The sequence below is a fragment of the Microplitis mediator genome, chromosome 3 (assembly GCF_029852145.1).
Source record: "Microplitis mediator isolate UGA2020A chromosome 3, iyMicMedi2.1, whole genome shotgun sequence".
Lineage (NCBI taxonomy): Eukaryota > Metazoa > Arthropoda > Insecta > Hymenoptera > Braconidae > Microplitis > Microplitis mediator.
Genome location: NC_079971.1, coordinates 15265900 through 15279772, shown reverse-complemented (window position 1 = coordinate 15279772; position 13873 = coordinate 15265900). Strand labels below are relative to the sequence as shown.

Sequence of the window (13873 nt, the reverse complement as noted above, 5' to 3'; positions counted from 1 at the left end):
GCCGGCAACTTACAAGCCGACACGACTCCAGGACGTAACAACTATATATAATTAAAATTGGTGGCAGCGACGGACTCGAACATCCTCGAAGTAGCCTGGTGATTTTCAAATGAAGAATTCAAAAATCCGGAAAATTTTTTTTCCGTAACTCAGAAAATTTTTCACCACAGTGAGTAAATTTAAAAACAGAAATTTTTTAAACACACATATTTTTGAAGTAAAAATTTCGAAAATTTTTTTTTAATACGAGAATTAAATTGTGAAAATTTAAATTAAAATTCAAAATTAAATCGCGGAGTTTAAACAAAAGTAGTTAACAAAAATTAAATAAAAATCAAAAACTAATATCAAGAATTTAATAAAAAAATAAATAATAAAGCTGAAGTAAATTTAATAAATTTTTAACAAAATAAAAGTGAGAGTTTAAAAAAAAACAAAATAAAAATCAAGAAACATCAAGAGATCATAAATATATAATAACAGCATCGAATATATACATTGAAAATATTTTCTACGAGCATCATTCAATCATCAAGAAATTGAAAATTTTTTTACGGCGATTGGGCATATCGTCATTATTAACATCAACGAAAACTACGACAGCACTAGCAGAGAGATCAACGGCAGCGATAACAACGACAGCAGCGATTACGATCACCAGCGCACTAGCAGCTTATACCTGTATATTCAATTAAATAGTAAGTCAATTATATTGTTGAATTTTTTTTCCTCTGTCTTTTAAATATATATATAAAAATGAGTATCGAAAAAATGGAAACCTCCCTTATGGAGACCCAGAACGAAATAACAGCATTAAAAGCACAAATCGAACAATTAATAGCAGAAAAACAATAAATGAAAAATAAATTTGAAGATAATTGTCAAGCAGCCATTGCACATCAAATAAAATCACATTTCGAAAAATCCACCCGTAGGTGCTTCACATCAAACGCCTCAAAACCTTAACTTCACAAAAAATTTGATCACAGGAAATAAAATAGATTATAAAGATTTTTTGAAAACTATTCCAGACTTTGACGGTACAAAAGACGGTTACCCGATAGAATCATTCACTTAAGCATGCAAAAACGCTAAAAAACTTTTTAAAGACGAAATTGACGAAGAATTTCTAGTTAAATTATTACAGACCAAATGTAAAGGCGAACCTTTAAAAAGGGTTAGCAGTTTAGACCCGACAAACATTGACGATTTCATTTCATTCTTAAACTTACATTTTCGACATAGTAAAGAAGTTTCATTGTGGATGAAAGAATTTGACAATTTCCGACAAAACCCAAACGAACGTGTCATAGACTTTAATTACAGAGTAAGTCAACACTTACAAAGTACATTATCAGAAATCGAATATACCGACAAGGAAAATAAAATAGAAAAAGCTACGCTAGCTAGAGAAACCGCAATTCGATCGTTTATGTCAGGTTTACACCCGTAATTTGCTATTTTCTTACAAGAGGATAGATATCCAGACCTCGAATCTGCGACAAAATCTGCCGAAAAAGTAGAAAGACAACTACAACAAATGAAAAATGTTGACAACTTTTTCAAAGTATATGATTCCCAAGCTAAAAAAGAAAGTAAAGATTATTATCATATTCCTTCAGATAACAAACTTGACCCTCGAAATACTCGGGACAATAGTAATAGAAATAATTATCGTCAGAATTCTTATAATAACACTCAAAATTACGCAGAAAAGCAAAATAAATATCAAAATACAAATCATTCAATAGAACAAATCATTAAATTCTGTAAATTTTGTAAAAGAAATAACCATAATGTTGATGAATTTAGAGCCTTAATGTATAAAAATAAAACGGAACTAAGACCAGATCCAAATAAAAATAATTTAAAGTGTAGCTATTGCAATATGGATGGTCATTCAGTTAATAATTGCCGTAGAAAAATTTACAACGAAGGAAAACGCGACGGGTTAAATTCAAATCAGAATACGAATACGGGAAACGACAAAACGTTTCCTCGTACAGGCGCGTCGATGGGAAACGTAGCAGCGCAGCGCCAGATATCACACCCAAACTAAGATTACCATCAAAAACTTATTCCGTAGGTGTTATAGCAACTGACTATAAACCCACGTCGATTATGCTTAGATCTAAAGATATATTATCTAGTTATGGAAAAATTTTAGTAGACACCGGCTGTAATTTAAATTTGATTAAATATGGAGAAGTAAAATATAAAAAATTAATTGATGAATCTTATTGTTATAAATTAAATGGTGTCTCTGAAGCTATCACTTTAGGTAGAATAAAAATAGAAATTTTCAATAAAAATACTTATTTCCACGTAATACCAGCTGAATTTCCTTTAGATTATACGGGCATACTCGGCATGGAATTTTTACGAGAACATGGCGGAATAATAAATTTAGTAGATAATACGGTAACATTTCAACGCTTAAATAATTTACAAATGTCATTAACAGAAGGAGAATATTTCGTTTTAAAAGCTCGTACAAAAACAGCAATGTTTGTGCGAGTAAATAGTAAACTAGAAGAGGGTTATACACCCCGTATTGAATTTGAAAACGGTATTTACGCAGGCGAAGCTTTAGTAAGTAATAATAACGGTATCGCTCATTTGTACGCGATTAATACTCTCGGTAAAGATGTTAAAGTAAAAGTACCCGTGATTCCTCTGTACCCTTTCGGGACAAGTGAAGACGAGGATACTAGCTTGACGCAAGATGACACAGACAAATACGATAAAAGTACCACGGCCGGGGAAAATCGTGTTGATAAGGTGTTAAAACTTTTGCGTTTAGAACATTTGAATGAGGAAGAGCGTAAAGCAATAGTTTCTCTTGTAGAGAAATACGCTGACCTGTTCTACATTCCGGGAGAACCACTGCGCGCGACAGAGACAGCAACCCATACTATACCTACTACCGATGACGTTCCTGTAAATACTCGACAATACAGACACCCTCCTGCACAGAAAGACGAAATAGAAAAACAGATAACGGAATTAATGTTAATAGATATAATTGAAACTTCGACCTCACCGTATAATTCTCCTTTATAGATAGTACCCAAAAAGGCTGACTCTAAAGGCAATAAAAGATGGCGTCTAGTAATTGATTATCGCAAATTAAATGATAAAACTGTTAAAGATGCATATCCACTACCGTTGATAAATGATATTCTTGATCAATTAGGTGGTGCGATTTATTTTTCAGTATTTGATTTAAAATCCGGTTTTCATCAGTTGAAAGTAGATTCTAAAGATAAACACAAAACAGCATTTACAACTCCTCATGGTCATTATCAATTTAATAGAATGCCATTTGGACTTAAAAATGCTCCAGCAACATTCCAAAGGTTAATGGATTTAGTCTTGCGCGGGTTGCAAGGAGCTGATCTCTTTGTTTACTTAGACGATATCGTTATTTACGCACGTTCTCTAGAAGAACACAACACTAAATTCAATAAATTAGCCGAACGTTTGCGAAGTGCGAATTTAACTCTACAAGCCGATAAATGCGAATTCTTAAAAAAAGAAGTAATCTATTTGGGCCATCTTATATCTGCCGACGGTGTCAAGCCTGATCCGGATAAAATAAAAGCAATTAACTGTTTTAAAACACCCGGAAGTACGACTCAAGTGAGAGAATTTCTCGGACTTGCTGGTTATTATCGGCGATTTATTAAGGATTTCGCAAAAATCTCTAAGTGCCTATCTGATCTTACAAGTAAAAACGCAAGATTTACATGGACGCCTGAACATCAGGTAGCTTTTGAAACCTTGCGGGATAAACTATTTACAGCTCCGATATTGCAGTATCCAGATTTTTCGAAACCATTTATATTAACGACCGATGCATCTAACTACGCAGTTGGAGCAATCCTCTCACAGGGTAAAATTGGCGAAGACACAATTGTAGCAACAGCTTCTCGTGTACTTAACAAACATGAAAAAAATTACTCAACCACAGAAAAAGAAATGGTTGCAGCTTTATTCGGTATGAAAACCTTTAGACCGTATCTCTATGGCAGAGAGTTCACTCTTGTCACCGGTCACAGACCGCTATTTTGGGTAAATAATATGAATGACCCAACATCGCGTGTACTAAGATGGAGAGAACGGCTTAAAGAATTCGAGTACACTGTGTTATATAAGGCGGGAAAAATAAATACAAACGCGGACGCTTCATCGCGCAATCCGATAATCGAAAACCGTGAAACGTATCCTATTAATATTAAATGGCGACCCGGTAAACCAGGAATCGCTAGATTAAGGACTTCAGATCCTTCAGATGATGGTAAAATTATTAAAAAGAAAACTAAATATCATAAAAATTCAGAGTCAAGCAGCTCGAATGAAAAATTAAAATTGAAAAATAATAATAAAAATTATAATAAAAATAAATTAAGTTCAGAGGAAAATACTACAAATGATAAAATAATTTGCGATAAAAATAAAATTACAACTAACTCAGTCGACAGAGTTAGAAAAATTAATTCGAAAATTCAAATTCTTGAGCAAAATACTCAAGCGGTCGATCTAAAGGATTCGGTCGAAAAACGAAAAATTCTTGAGCAAAATACTCAAGCGGTCGATCTAAAAGATTCAGTCGAAAAACGAAAAATTCTTGAGCAAAATACTCAAGCGGTCGATCTAAAAGATTCGGTCGAAAAACGAAAAATTCTTGAGCAAAATACTCAAGCGGTCGATCTAAAAGATTCGGTCGAAAAACGAAAAATTCTTGAGTCAAAAACTCAAGCGGTTGGGCATACAAACCCAGTCGTCAAACCCACTAGCGATGGCAATAGGACTGATCACCCTATCAACCAACGGTTAGGTAAAAATAATAAAAACGGATATATCGGTAAAAATAAAAATTTAAAAACGAAAAGATCCGAGCTCAGACGATATAATCCATATGAAAAATTTTCGAGTACTGAATCACTAAGCGAAGTTGATTACAGTAAAAATAAAAATAATTAAACAAATACAAATAATCCTCAAGAACTAAAATCCAATTTAATAAATAAAAATAATCAAAATAAAAGCAAGTTAAACTCTAATGAAAATTCAAATTCTATAAATAAATCTAACGAGAAAACGAAAATAAATAAAGATTCTAAATTAAATTCAAAAGTTTTATCAAATCCAGATTCAAATAAATCGATAAATCTCCCTGATTACTCTGACGTATCATCGTCATCAGGAGACATTTATGATGCGGTAGCTCTGAGAAAAAAACTCATGAAATATAACCCTTCGTGTTTAAGTGACGATTCTTATTTAACTGATTTCGGGTTGTCTTATATAAATTCTCCAAAACGTAAAAATTCACGTAATTTAACACCATCACCTCAATCTCTAAATCCACAGACACCTAAAAGTTACAAAAACACAAATACTCCATTATCATTATCACCAAACGTACAAACACAAAATACATCCACACACTCAGACTTAAATGTACAAACAGATAAGAGAAATACAAAAATTGATACAAATAAACCTATTCCTTCTCAAATTAAAAGAACGACCAAGATGGCAGAATTTACACCTTCTCCAGCAATACGTACACGTAGAAAAGTAAATAGACAAAGCAAAAAAATTGTCAAAATAATAACTCCAGAAACTTCAGACGACGAATCAAACACTGACGAAACAGAAATGACTGATTCAAAAATATATTCCGAACATTCAAATGACATTAGTACTGAATCACCAATTGAGACAATCCCTATCACTCCTAGAACTCCTATTAAACCCAAATCCGTAAATAATAAAGACATGGGAGGTGCAATCCCATGGTCTTCTGACGAAGGAGGCGACCACCCAAGAATTATGGACGTCTCTGCGTTAATTCATAATAGACCAGAAAATAAAATAAATATGTCGACTAACGAAATAATAGGAAATTCTTTCACAACAGAACCCATGATAATAGAATCACCCAACGAAACAACAACTACCGAAAACAACACATTAACACACAAAAAAATAGTCAATAAAAATACAGTAAAGACACAAACAAATACTACTAAAACAAACCCAAATTTAAATAATACAGACAAAAACAGACCTCATGGTACTGATACTGAACAAACACATACTAATAAAATTACACTAGAACTACGTAGATCAACTAGAAAACGTAAAATCAAAACATGTCCATGTTGTACAGATTACGACGAACACACACATTCACAAAAACAGATTCCAAATAAAATACAACATCTTGCGAATAACTTTACAAATAAAACGAGAAAGTCAATTAGTAAAAATTCACAACCCAAATTGCCAGACATAATGGTTACTTTAAAAGCAATTAAACGTCAACAAAATTTAAATAGTAAACGGGATAATAATAGATTGTCAACAATAAACGAAAATCTAAGCCCAGTAAATTCACAACAAACTATCTCGCGTAAAGAATCACCAAATCCTACACTAAATTCACCTATTGATCATAATTCAAAATCGCCTGAACGAATAAATTCATTCAACGACCTAAATTCCGCTCAACAGATAAATTCAGTTGACGACCAAAATTTTGAACAAATAGAACAAACACATTCATTTAACGACCAAAATTTTGACGAACTCGAAGAAATAAATTCATCTGATAATGACGTAGACACACGACAAAATTTGACAACTAAATTCAGACGGAAACCAAAACAATTCAAACAACGATGCGATAATAATAGCGAACGACAATTTATCTAACGAAGAAATAGATTTTGACGATGATTCATCCGTAGTTTCAGTAATGTCGAACGACTTTAGTAACGATAATATAATAGAGACTAGAGACAACTTAGAAATGCAAAAAAATAGTTATTTATGTTTTTTTAATACAGACGGTCCTGTTACAAGCGAAATAGGAAAACATTTATTATTGTCAGGATATTTAAATTTGAGTCCATTTGCTGATTATAAAGTAGCTCAAGTAATCAAAATGGGAACATCAAAAAAAAAGGTACTTGGGTTAGTTATTCAAAATAATAGCACAGATGTGGCTACCGAAAAAGATTATTGTACAGCTTTTAAAAATTTTAAATTATATATGAAAAAATCAAAATTAAACTCAATTAGTGTTTCTCAGGGACGAAGTAATTTATCCAAAACTGTATGGTCAAAAATTAAAAGTATTATAGCTAAAACATTTAAAGGGACAGATATTAAAATAATCATTTGTAGAGATCAAATAATAATACCTCCAGTAGAAGAGAGACAAAAAATAATGGCAGAAAATCATGAGACCCCAATGGCAGGTCATAAAGGTGTCACTAAAACTTACAATAGAATTAGACAAAGATATTTTTGGGATAATATTAAAAAAAATGTTGAAGATTTTGTTAGAAAATGTATCAGTTGTCAGAAAAAGAAATTAGTAAGAATTAAAACAAAACAACCAATGGTAATTACTGATACATCCGCAGAAATTTGGGATAAAGTAGCATTAGATATAGTGGTTCCGAATAAAACATCAGCTAACGGTAACTCATACATTTTAACGATGCAAGATGACCTTCCAAAATATTGTTTCGCAATACCTTTAATAACTATGACAGCAAAAGATATCGCAATAGCACTAGTTGAAAATTTCATATTAAAACATGGTTGCCCAAAAGTAATTTTGACAGACCAAGGTCAAGCATTTATAGGTAAAGTAATGGGTTGGGTAGCTAAAACTTTTAAAATGAAACAAATAAAAACAACAGCTTTTCATCCTCAATCAAATGGTTCTCTGGAAAGAAGCCATCAAGTTCTAATCGACTATATTAAACATTTTACAAGTCATGATGATTGGGATAAATGGTTGCCTCATGCAACTTTTGCCTATAATACAAGTGTACACGAAGGTACGAAATTTACACCATATCGATTAGTTTTTGGTAAAGAAGCGCGATTACCATCAGAATTTTCATATTTAGATGATATCCCTACCTACGCGGATTACGTTAAAGAACTTGCAATTCGATTGTTAGAATCAAGAAAAGAAGCAAGAGAAAATTTAGAAAATTCAAAATTAAAATCCAAGGTACGATACGATAAGAAAATAAATCCCGTAAAGTTTAAAATAGGTCAAAATATTTATTTAATTAAAAATCAGAAAGACGGTAAATTTGATGACAGTTATTTAGGTCCTTACAAAGTGACAGACGTACTGCCAGACAAAAACGACATAGAAATAGAATATAAGCCAGGAAAAAGAAAAATTTTCCATTGCGATAGAGCAAAAATTGCGCATTAAAATATTATTTTTTTTTACGAAGATTCACTATAATAACTATATTTTTTTTTATTATTAACCTATAAACGTAATATACAAAGAAAGATTTTCCAAGAAAAACGTATCACACTATTACAGATAAATAACGGAAAAATGGACAGCGCAATATATTTCTTAATCATGGGACAACTAATCATCTCTGCGTTACCAGCGAATGGTTTTATTGCATATGACTGCGGAGCTCCAGCTATGAACATCACCACGCTGTCATTATTGAACATTAAAGATTGCGACATCCCAATATCACAACCAGCAAAAACCGACACGAAAATACAATTACTCCAACTAGTAGAAATGTCACATATACAGGTAATTCAATGCAAAATAATATTGAACCGAGCCATATATAACTGCGGGCACTGGAGCCACGTATCAACAGTAGCCAACGGACACATGGAATACGTACAGGAAATATCTCGAGAAGCCTGTAAAGGAATCCTAGAAACTAAGACGTACCGAACTTACGAAACAACCATAAAAGACATCTTCTTAAATAGCACAACAACTCAACCAATAACTTTGGCTGGGAACGTGGACCTTAAAGGAAACTGTGAGGCGGGTAAATTTGCCGATCATTACGGTTCATGGACAAATGTTGTAGTCCACGGACGAATTTCAATTACAATCCAAGACTACCTCGCACCAGTAAACTTACAAAAGAACGAAGTATTGTTGAGGTCAGGAGTAAAATGCGCATACTCAACGGGTAGCTGCATGGACACAGAGAGCGGAAACACTTACTGGAACCTACTAGAAACTGACCAGTGCAAATTTAATAGGTTCAAAGTACTCTACGAAGGACCTGCAGAGAAAATAAAAGACATCTCAATACCTAAATTCGGTCAAGAAATATACTCAGTAACAGCAAATCAAATCACTTTCGCACTATCAGTGAAAGGTTTCATTCCGGTTTGCGGTTACAAGATAATAAAAACAGAACACCCCAAATTATTTATAGTAGACAGCGAGGACAAACACTTCTTTCTGCGTAGAACGACTCTGTCAACAGAAAACATGGATATATTTGCATACGTTAACACGAAAATAGTTTATCTGGAACATCACCTCAGAAAAGAAATAACAGCTTTATATAATGACGTAATGCAGCAACAATGCGAACTAGAAAAACTGATATTACATAATACCTTAGCACTAGCCTCTGTGAATCCAGCAGAATTCGCGTTCCATTTCATGAAACAACCAGGATACATCGCACACTTGGTGGGTGAAGTAATACGACTAGCTAAGTGTGTACCAATAGAAGTAAAGAATAGGGAAACAACGGAATGTTTTCAAGAATTACCAGTAATTAGAGGAGAACAGGAATACTTCATGCTACCTAAAACACATGTTTTAGTTAAAACCGGAAACCAGATTGACTGCAACTCACTGATACCCCCGCTTTACAATATAAACAACGCCTGGTACCAACTACTTCCCCAAATATCACCAGCAACGGCGCCAGAGGAAATAGCGACGAAAACAAAGATGTCCTGGAAGTACACCAGCCCAGCAAACTTAGCAACAGGAGGAATATACTCTGACGACGACTTGGACAGATTGAGAGAAAATATGATGTTTCCTATAGAAAAACCAGCAATTTTAAATACAATAGCAAGAGGAGCTATAGGGCAAGAAATAAATTCCCAAGGAATATCATTAAGTAAACTTATAGACACAAGTGAAATAATGGAGAAATTACAAAATACATGGGGAAAAGTATATAATTTTTTCAACATAATAGGATCATTCAGCACTACATTATTAGGAATCTGGATAACAGGCAAAGCATTCAAATTTATAATTGACACAGTAATGCACGCTTTGGCTCTGCACTCAGCTTTCGGTTGGAGTCTATGGTTGCTCGGCGCCATTTGGGACTCATTGACAAACTTCCTACTACATAGAAACTACGCACACAGCGCCAAAACTACGGACGAGAAAACAGACCACACAAAACTACAAGTACTTATCGACAATGGAAAACAAGAAGAAAAACTAGAAAAAATAACGCAGAAGGTTGACTTACCTACTATCGATGAAAATAAAAAGAACAAAATTGAACCTAACGACACACGATCTATGTCGGAAATAACAATATTCCCATAAAATGAAATAACTAATAATAAGAAAAGGTTTAAATAATAAAGAAAAAAAAATATATATAGTGAAAGTTTTTTAAAAAAAAAAAAAAAAAAAAAGGAATTTCTTTTTATTTTTTTTTATTAAGTAAATACATATAATAATAACCTTACTTACAAACTAAACAATCAATGAATATTATATTAAAATTACAATTACAAATATTTTTTTTTTTGAATAAAAGGAATTAATTACATTTAATACTAAGAAAGTTTCTAATTTACAAAACTAAACTTTTAGTAAGAATAAAGATAAAAGAAATAATAATAAATAAATAAATAAATGGATACCAAAAAAATTTTTGTCAGTAAATTATAACAAAAAAATATTAATAAAGGAAAGAGTAATAAAAGAAAATATACTAGAACTGAGAAAAAAAAAATAGAAAAAAAAAAATGATAATAAATAAAGGAAAATAAGAAAAAGGGGAAAAAAAATCTTAAATAACTTAATTATAAATAATAAAAACATTTTTTTTTGTCATCCGACGGCTTCAAGAGCCGCCATTTATTTAGTTTAGTTACAAAATTTTTTTGGTTGTTTATAAAAAAAAATAATTTCTTTTTCTCGCATATAAAATAAATTTAATCGGACGCGTAGAAATATTCTAATGACGGGAGCTCACTCCACGCAGGATGAGCCCAATCAGCAGCTGGATGATCGAATCCCTAGCGGCCCTCGTGCATCCAGCGAATCCCGATGTAGTCGAAATCATCGGACTCGGTGACATCAGCCGGCCGCATCAGCCGCTGCTGGAACCACTCGTTCTGATCAGCTTTCTGCTGCATTCTCCTTCGCGCCATTAAATCGACGGAGACCATGCCCTTAATATCAACACGATACTCAGGCTAGAAAAAAAAAAAAACACAAACGTAAATAAAAAAAATAAAATTACAAATAACTTTTCGACAATAAAAGCATAAATTAAATAATATAAAAAAAAAAGAGTAAAACTTACATCTTTCACTAAACAAATAAAATTGAACAAGTCGAACAATTTCTGGAAGGCGGACACTACCCTTTTAGAAGTCCGTCGGCTGAAGGAAACACGCCGTCCGCACCGGGACGCCTGCCCGACCCACAAAAGGACCCGCAGGAGACAAAACCACATCCCAGTTAATGTCAACTAGAAACAAAAAAGAAACAAATATATAAATATATGTGAATTTAAATATACGAGTAGAGTGAGGAAAAGAAAAAAAATATATTAAATCATAATTTTTTTTCCTTTCCTAAAATTTAATAAAAAAAAATAACAATAATAAACAAAGCAAAAAAAAAAAAAAACACTTACCCTTAGGACTCCTGAAAATAGTAGTTGATTTGGAGCTGCGGCATCGTAGAAACAGTTGTTAGTTACTAGTTATAATAACTTTCTTGGAAATAGACGATCACACAAATAAAACACTAACTTTTATAACAGATCTCCCCGAACTACTCACTAAACCCCACTCAGAGACAATAGATCACACCCATTTCGAAATAGACAAATGAAATATCGGCAAAAGGGCCTCAAACCCAAGAAACCCCCGCTCCAAACCTAACTAACGCCCACGCGCGCCCCTCCGGTGGCTGACACGAACGAATTTATATGAATTTTTTTACTATATACAATTTCTTCAAATTTTTTTTTATTAATAGCGAAAATATATAATAATAATAATAATTAAATTTATTTAAAACCGTAAGATGGACGGTGGAAAAAAAAGGTCCTCCATGATATGAAGTAATTTGATTGGTTTTTTATAATATAATAATCACATTTATCATTAAAATCGTTATTATTAATAAAAATAATAATAATAATAAAATAGAGAATATGCTATTAATTGTTGGAACGTTCTAATGCTGCAAAAAGAAAAAAAAATCGTAAAAATTATTTTTTTTCTCTCCTTAACTTTTGTTCACTCATGGACAAACATATGACATTTAATGAATATACGTATATTTTTAAGTTTTGTTTTAAGAAAAATATATATTGCTTTTTTTTATATAAAAAGAAAAGCGAGGCAGAGAAAATGAATTTTAACCTCTATATAGCTGGCACAGCCAAATGGGCACAATCCTATGAAAATTATATAGAATTACGTGCTTTTTATGTGCTTCACAATGCCACCAATTTTGATTTTTGGGCTCGATTATTTTTTTTTTTTTTTTAAGTTATGCCAGCTCGATAATAATCTGCAACAGCCATTCACGTTTTGCAGGACTTTAATATAAAAATAGACAATGTGCCTAGACTAAAATTATGTACTCTTTATGTGCTCCACGTATGAGTAGATAAAACAATTATCCTACCCTAATTTTTTTTTTTAATGATAATTGTGTTAGCTGAAATAAATTCAACATAGCCGTACTGATTTAATCAGTACGTGTATCGGTAAAGACTAATGTGATCGCTGTAAAATTATGGGCTTTTTATGTGCTTTCAAAGTATGTAAGTCACCTTCAAACGACCTATAAATTTGACTACTTAAAACGAAGAAATCCAAATAAAAAAAGCTGTGTCTATGGGTGTGTATCGGTAAAAGAAAAATAAGATGCTGGTAGTGTGTGTGTGTGTGTGTGTGCGCGTGTGTGTGTGTGTGCGTGTGTGTGAGTGTCTGAGTAGCAGGGGGTGGTAGTGTAAACATATTTTAGTGACGGTTTATAGTTGGTGGTGTTGGTGGTGTGCATATGTGTCTGTATATGTATTGCCTACTTATTACAAACTTCAAATGAGCTCTTTATTGTTTTGAATTTTGATTGTTGGGATGTAATTATTTTCATCGCAGCAGCTTGGTGTTGGAAAAATATATTACAGACGCAGCTAGTTCCTTCCTCACACGAAATTCGAAAGAAAGTGCCTATCTGCCTAGATTAAAATTATGTGCTGTTTATGTGCTCCACGTATGAGTAAATAAAATAATTATCCCACCATAATTGTTTTTCTTAATGATGATTGTGTTAGCTGAAATAAATTCAACATAGCCGTACTGATTTAATCAGTACGTGTATTGGTAAAGACTAATGGCATCGCGGTAAAATTATGGGCTTTTTATGTGCTTTCAAAGTATGTAAGTCATATTCAAGCGACTTATAGATGTGACTACTTAAAACGAAGAAATCCAAATAAAAAAAGCTGTGTCTTTGGGTGTGTATCGGTAGAAGAAAAAAAAGATGCTGGTAGTGTGTGTGTGTGGGTGTGTGCGTGTGTGTGAGTGTCTCGTAAAAAAAAGGCCATTCGGCAGCCGAAATGGAAGGTAGATTTGCCAATTAATCTATATAAAAAGTTACATACATACATATCTTGTGATACATGTTAGTGTACAGACATGATATGATATTAGGCTCGTTTTCTTAAAGTGAGGGTAAAAGAAGACAACGACTATTTTCGATAGAGAACTTCAGATAGTTGATTTGACAAAACATTTTATAGGTAATGTATTAAACTAA

General features: G+C 32.7%; 1 protein-coding gene across 1 annotated transcript; it reads left to right on the top strand.

The window, feature by feature from the left end:
- Positions 1–299: 299 nt before the first annotated feature.
- Positions 300–10405, top strand: LOC130665921 (uncharacterized). Its single transcript, XM_057466552.1, has 2 exons — positions 300–698; positions 8375–10405. Exon 2 carries the CDS (start codon positions 8390–8392, stop codon positions 10403–10405), a length of 2016 nt encoding a protein of 671 aa, XP_057322535.1. The 5' UTR covers positions 300–698; positions 8375–8389.
- Positions 10406–13873: the final 3468 nt, after the last annotated feature.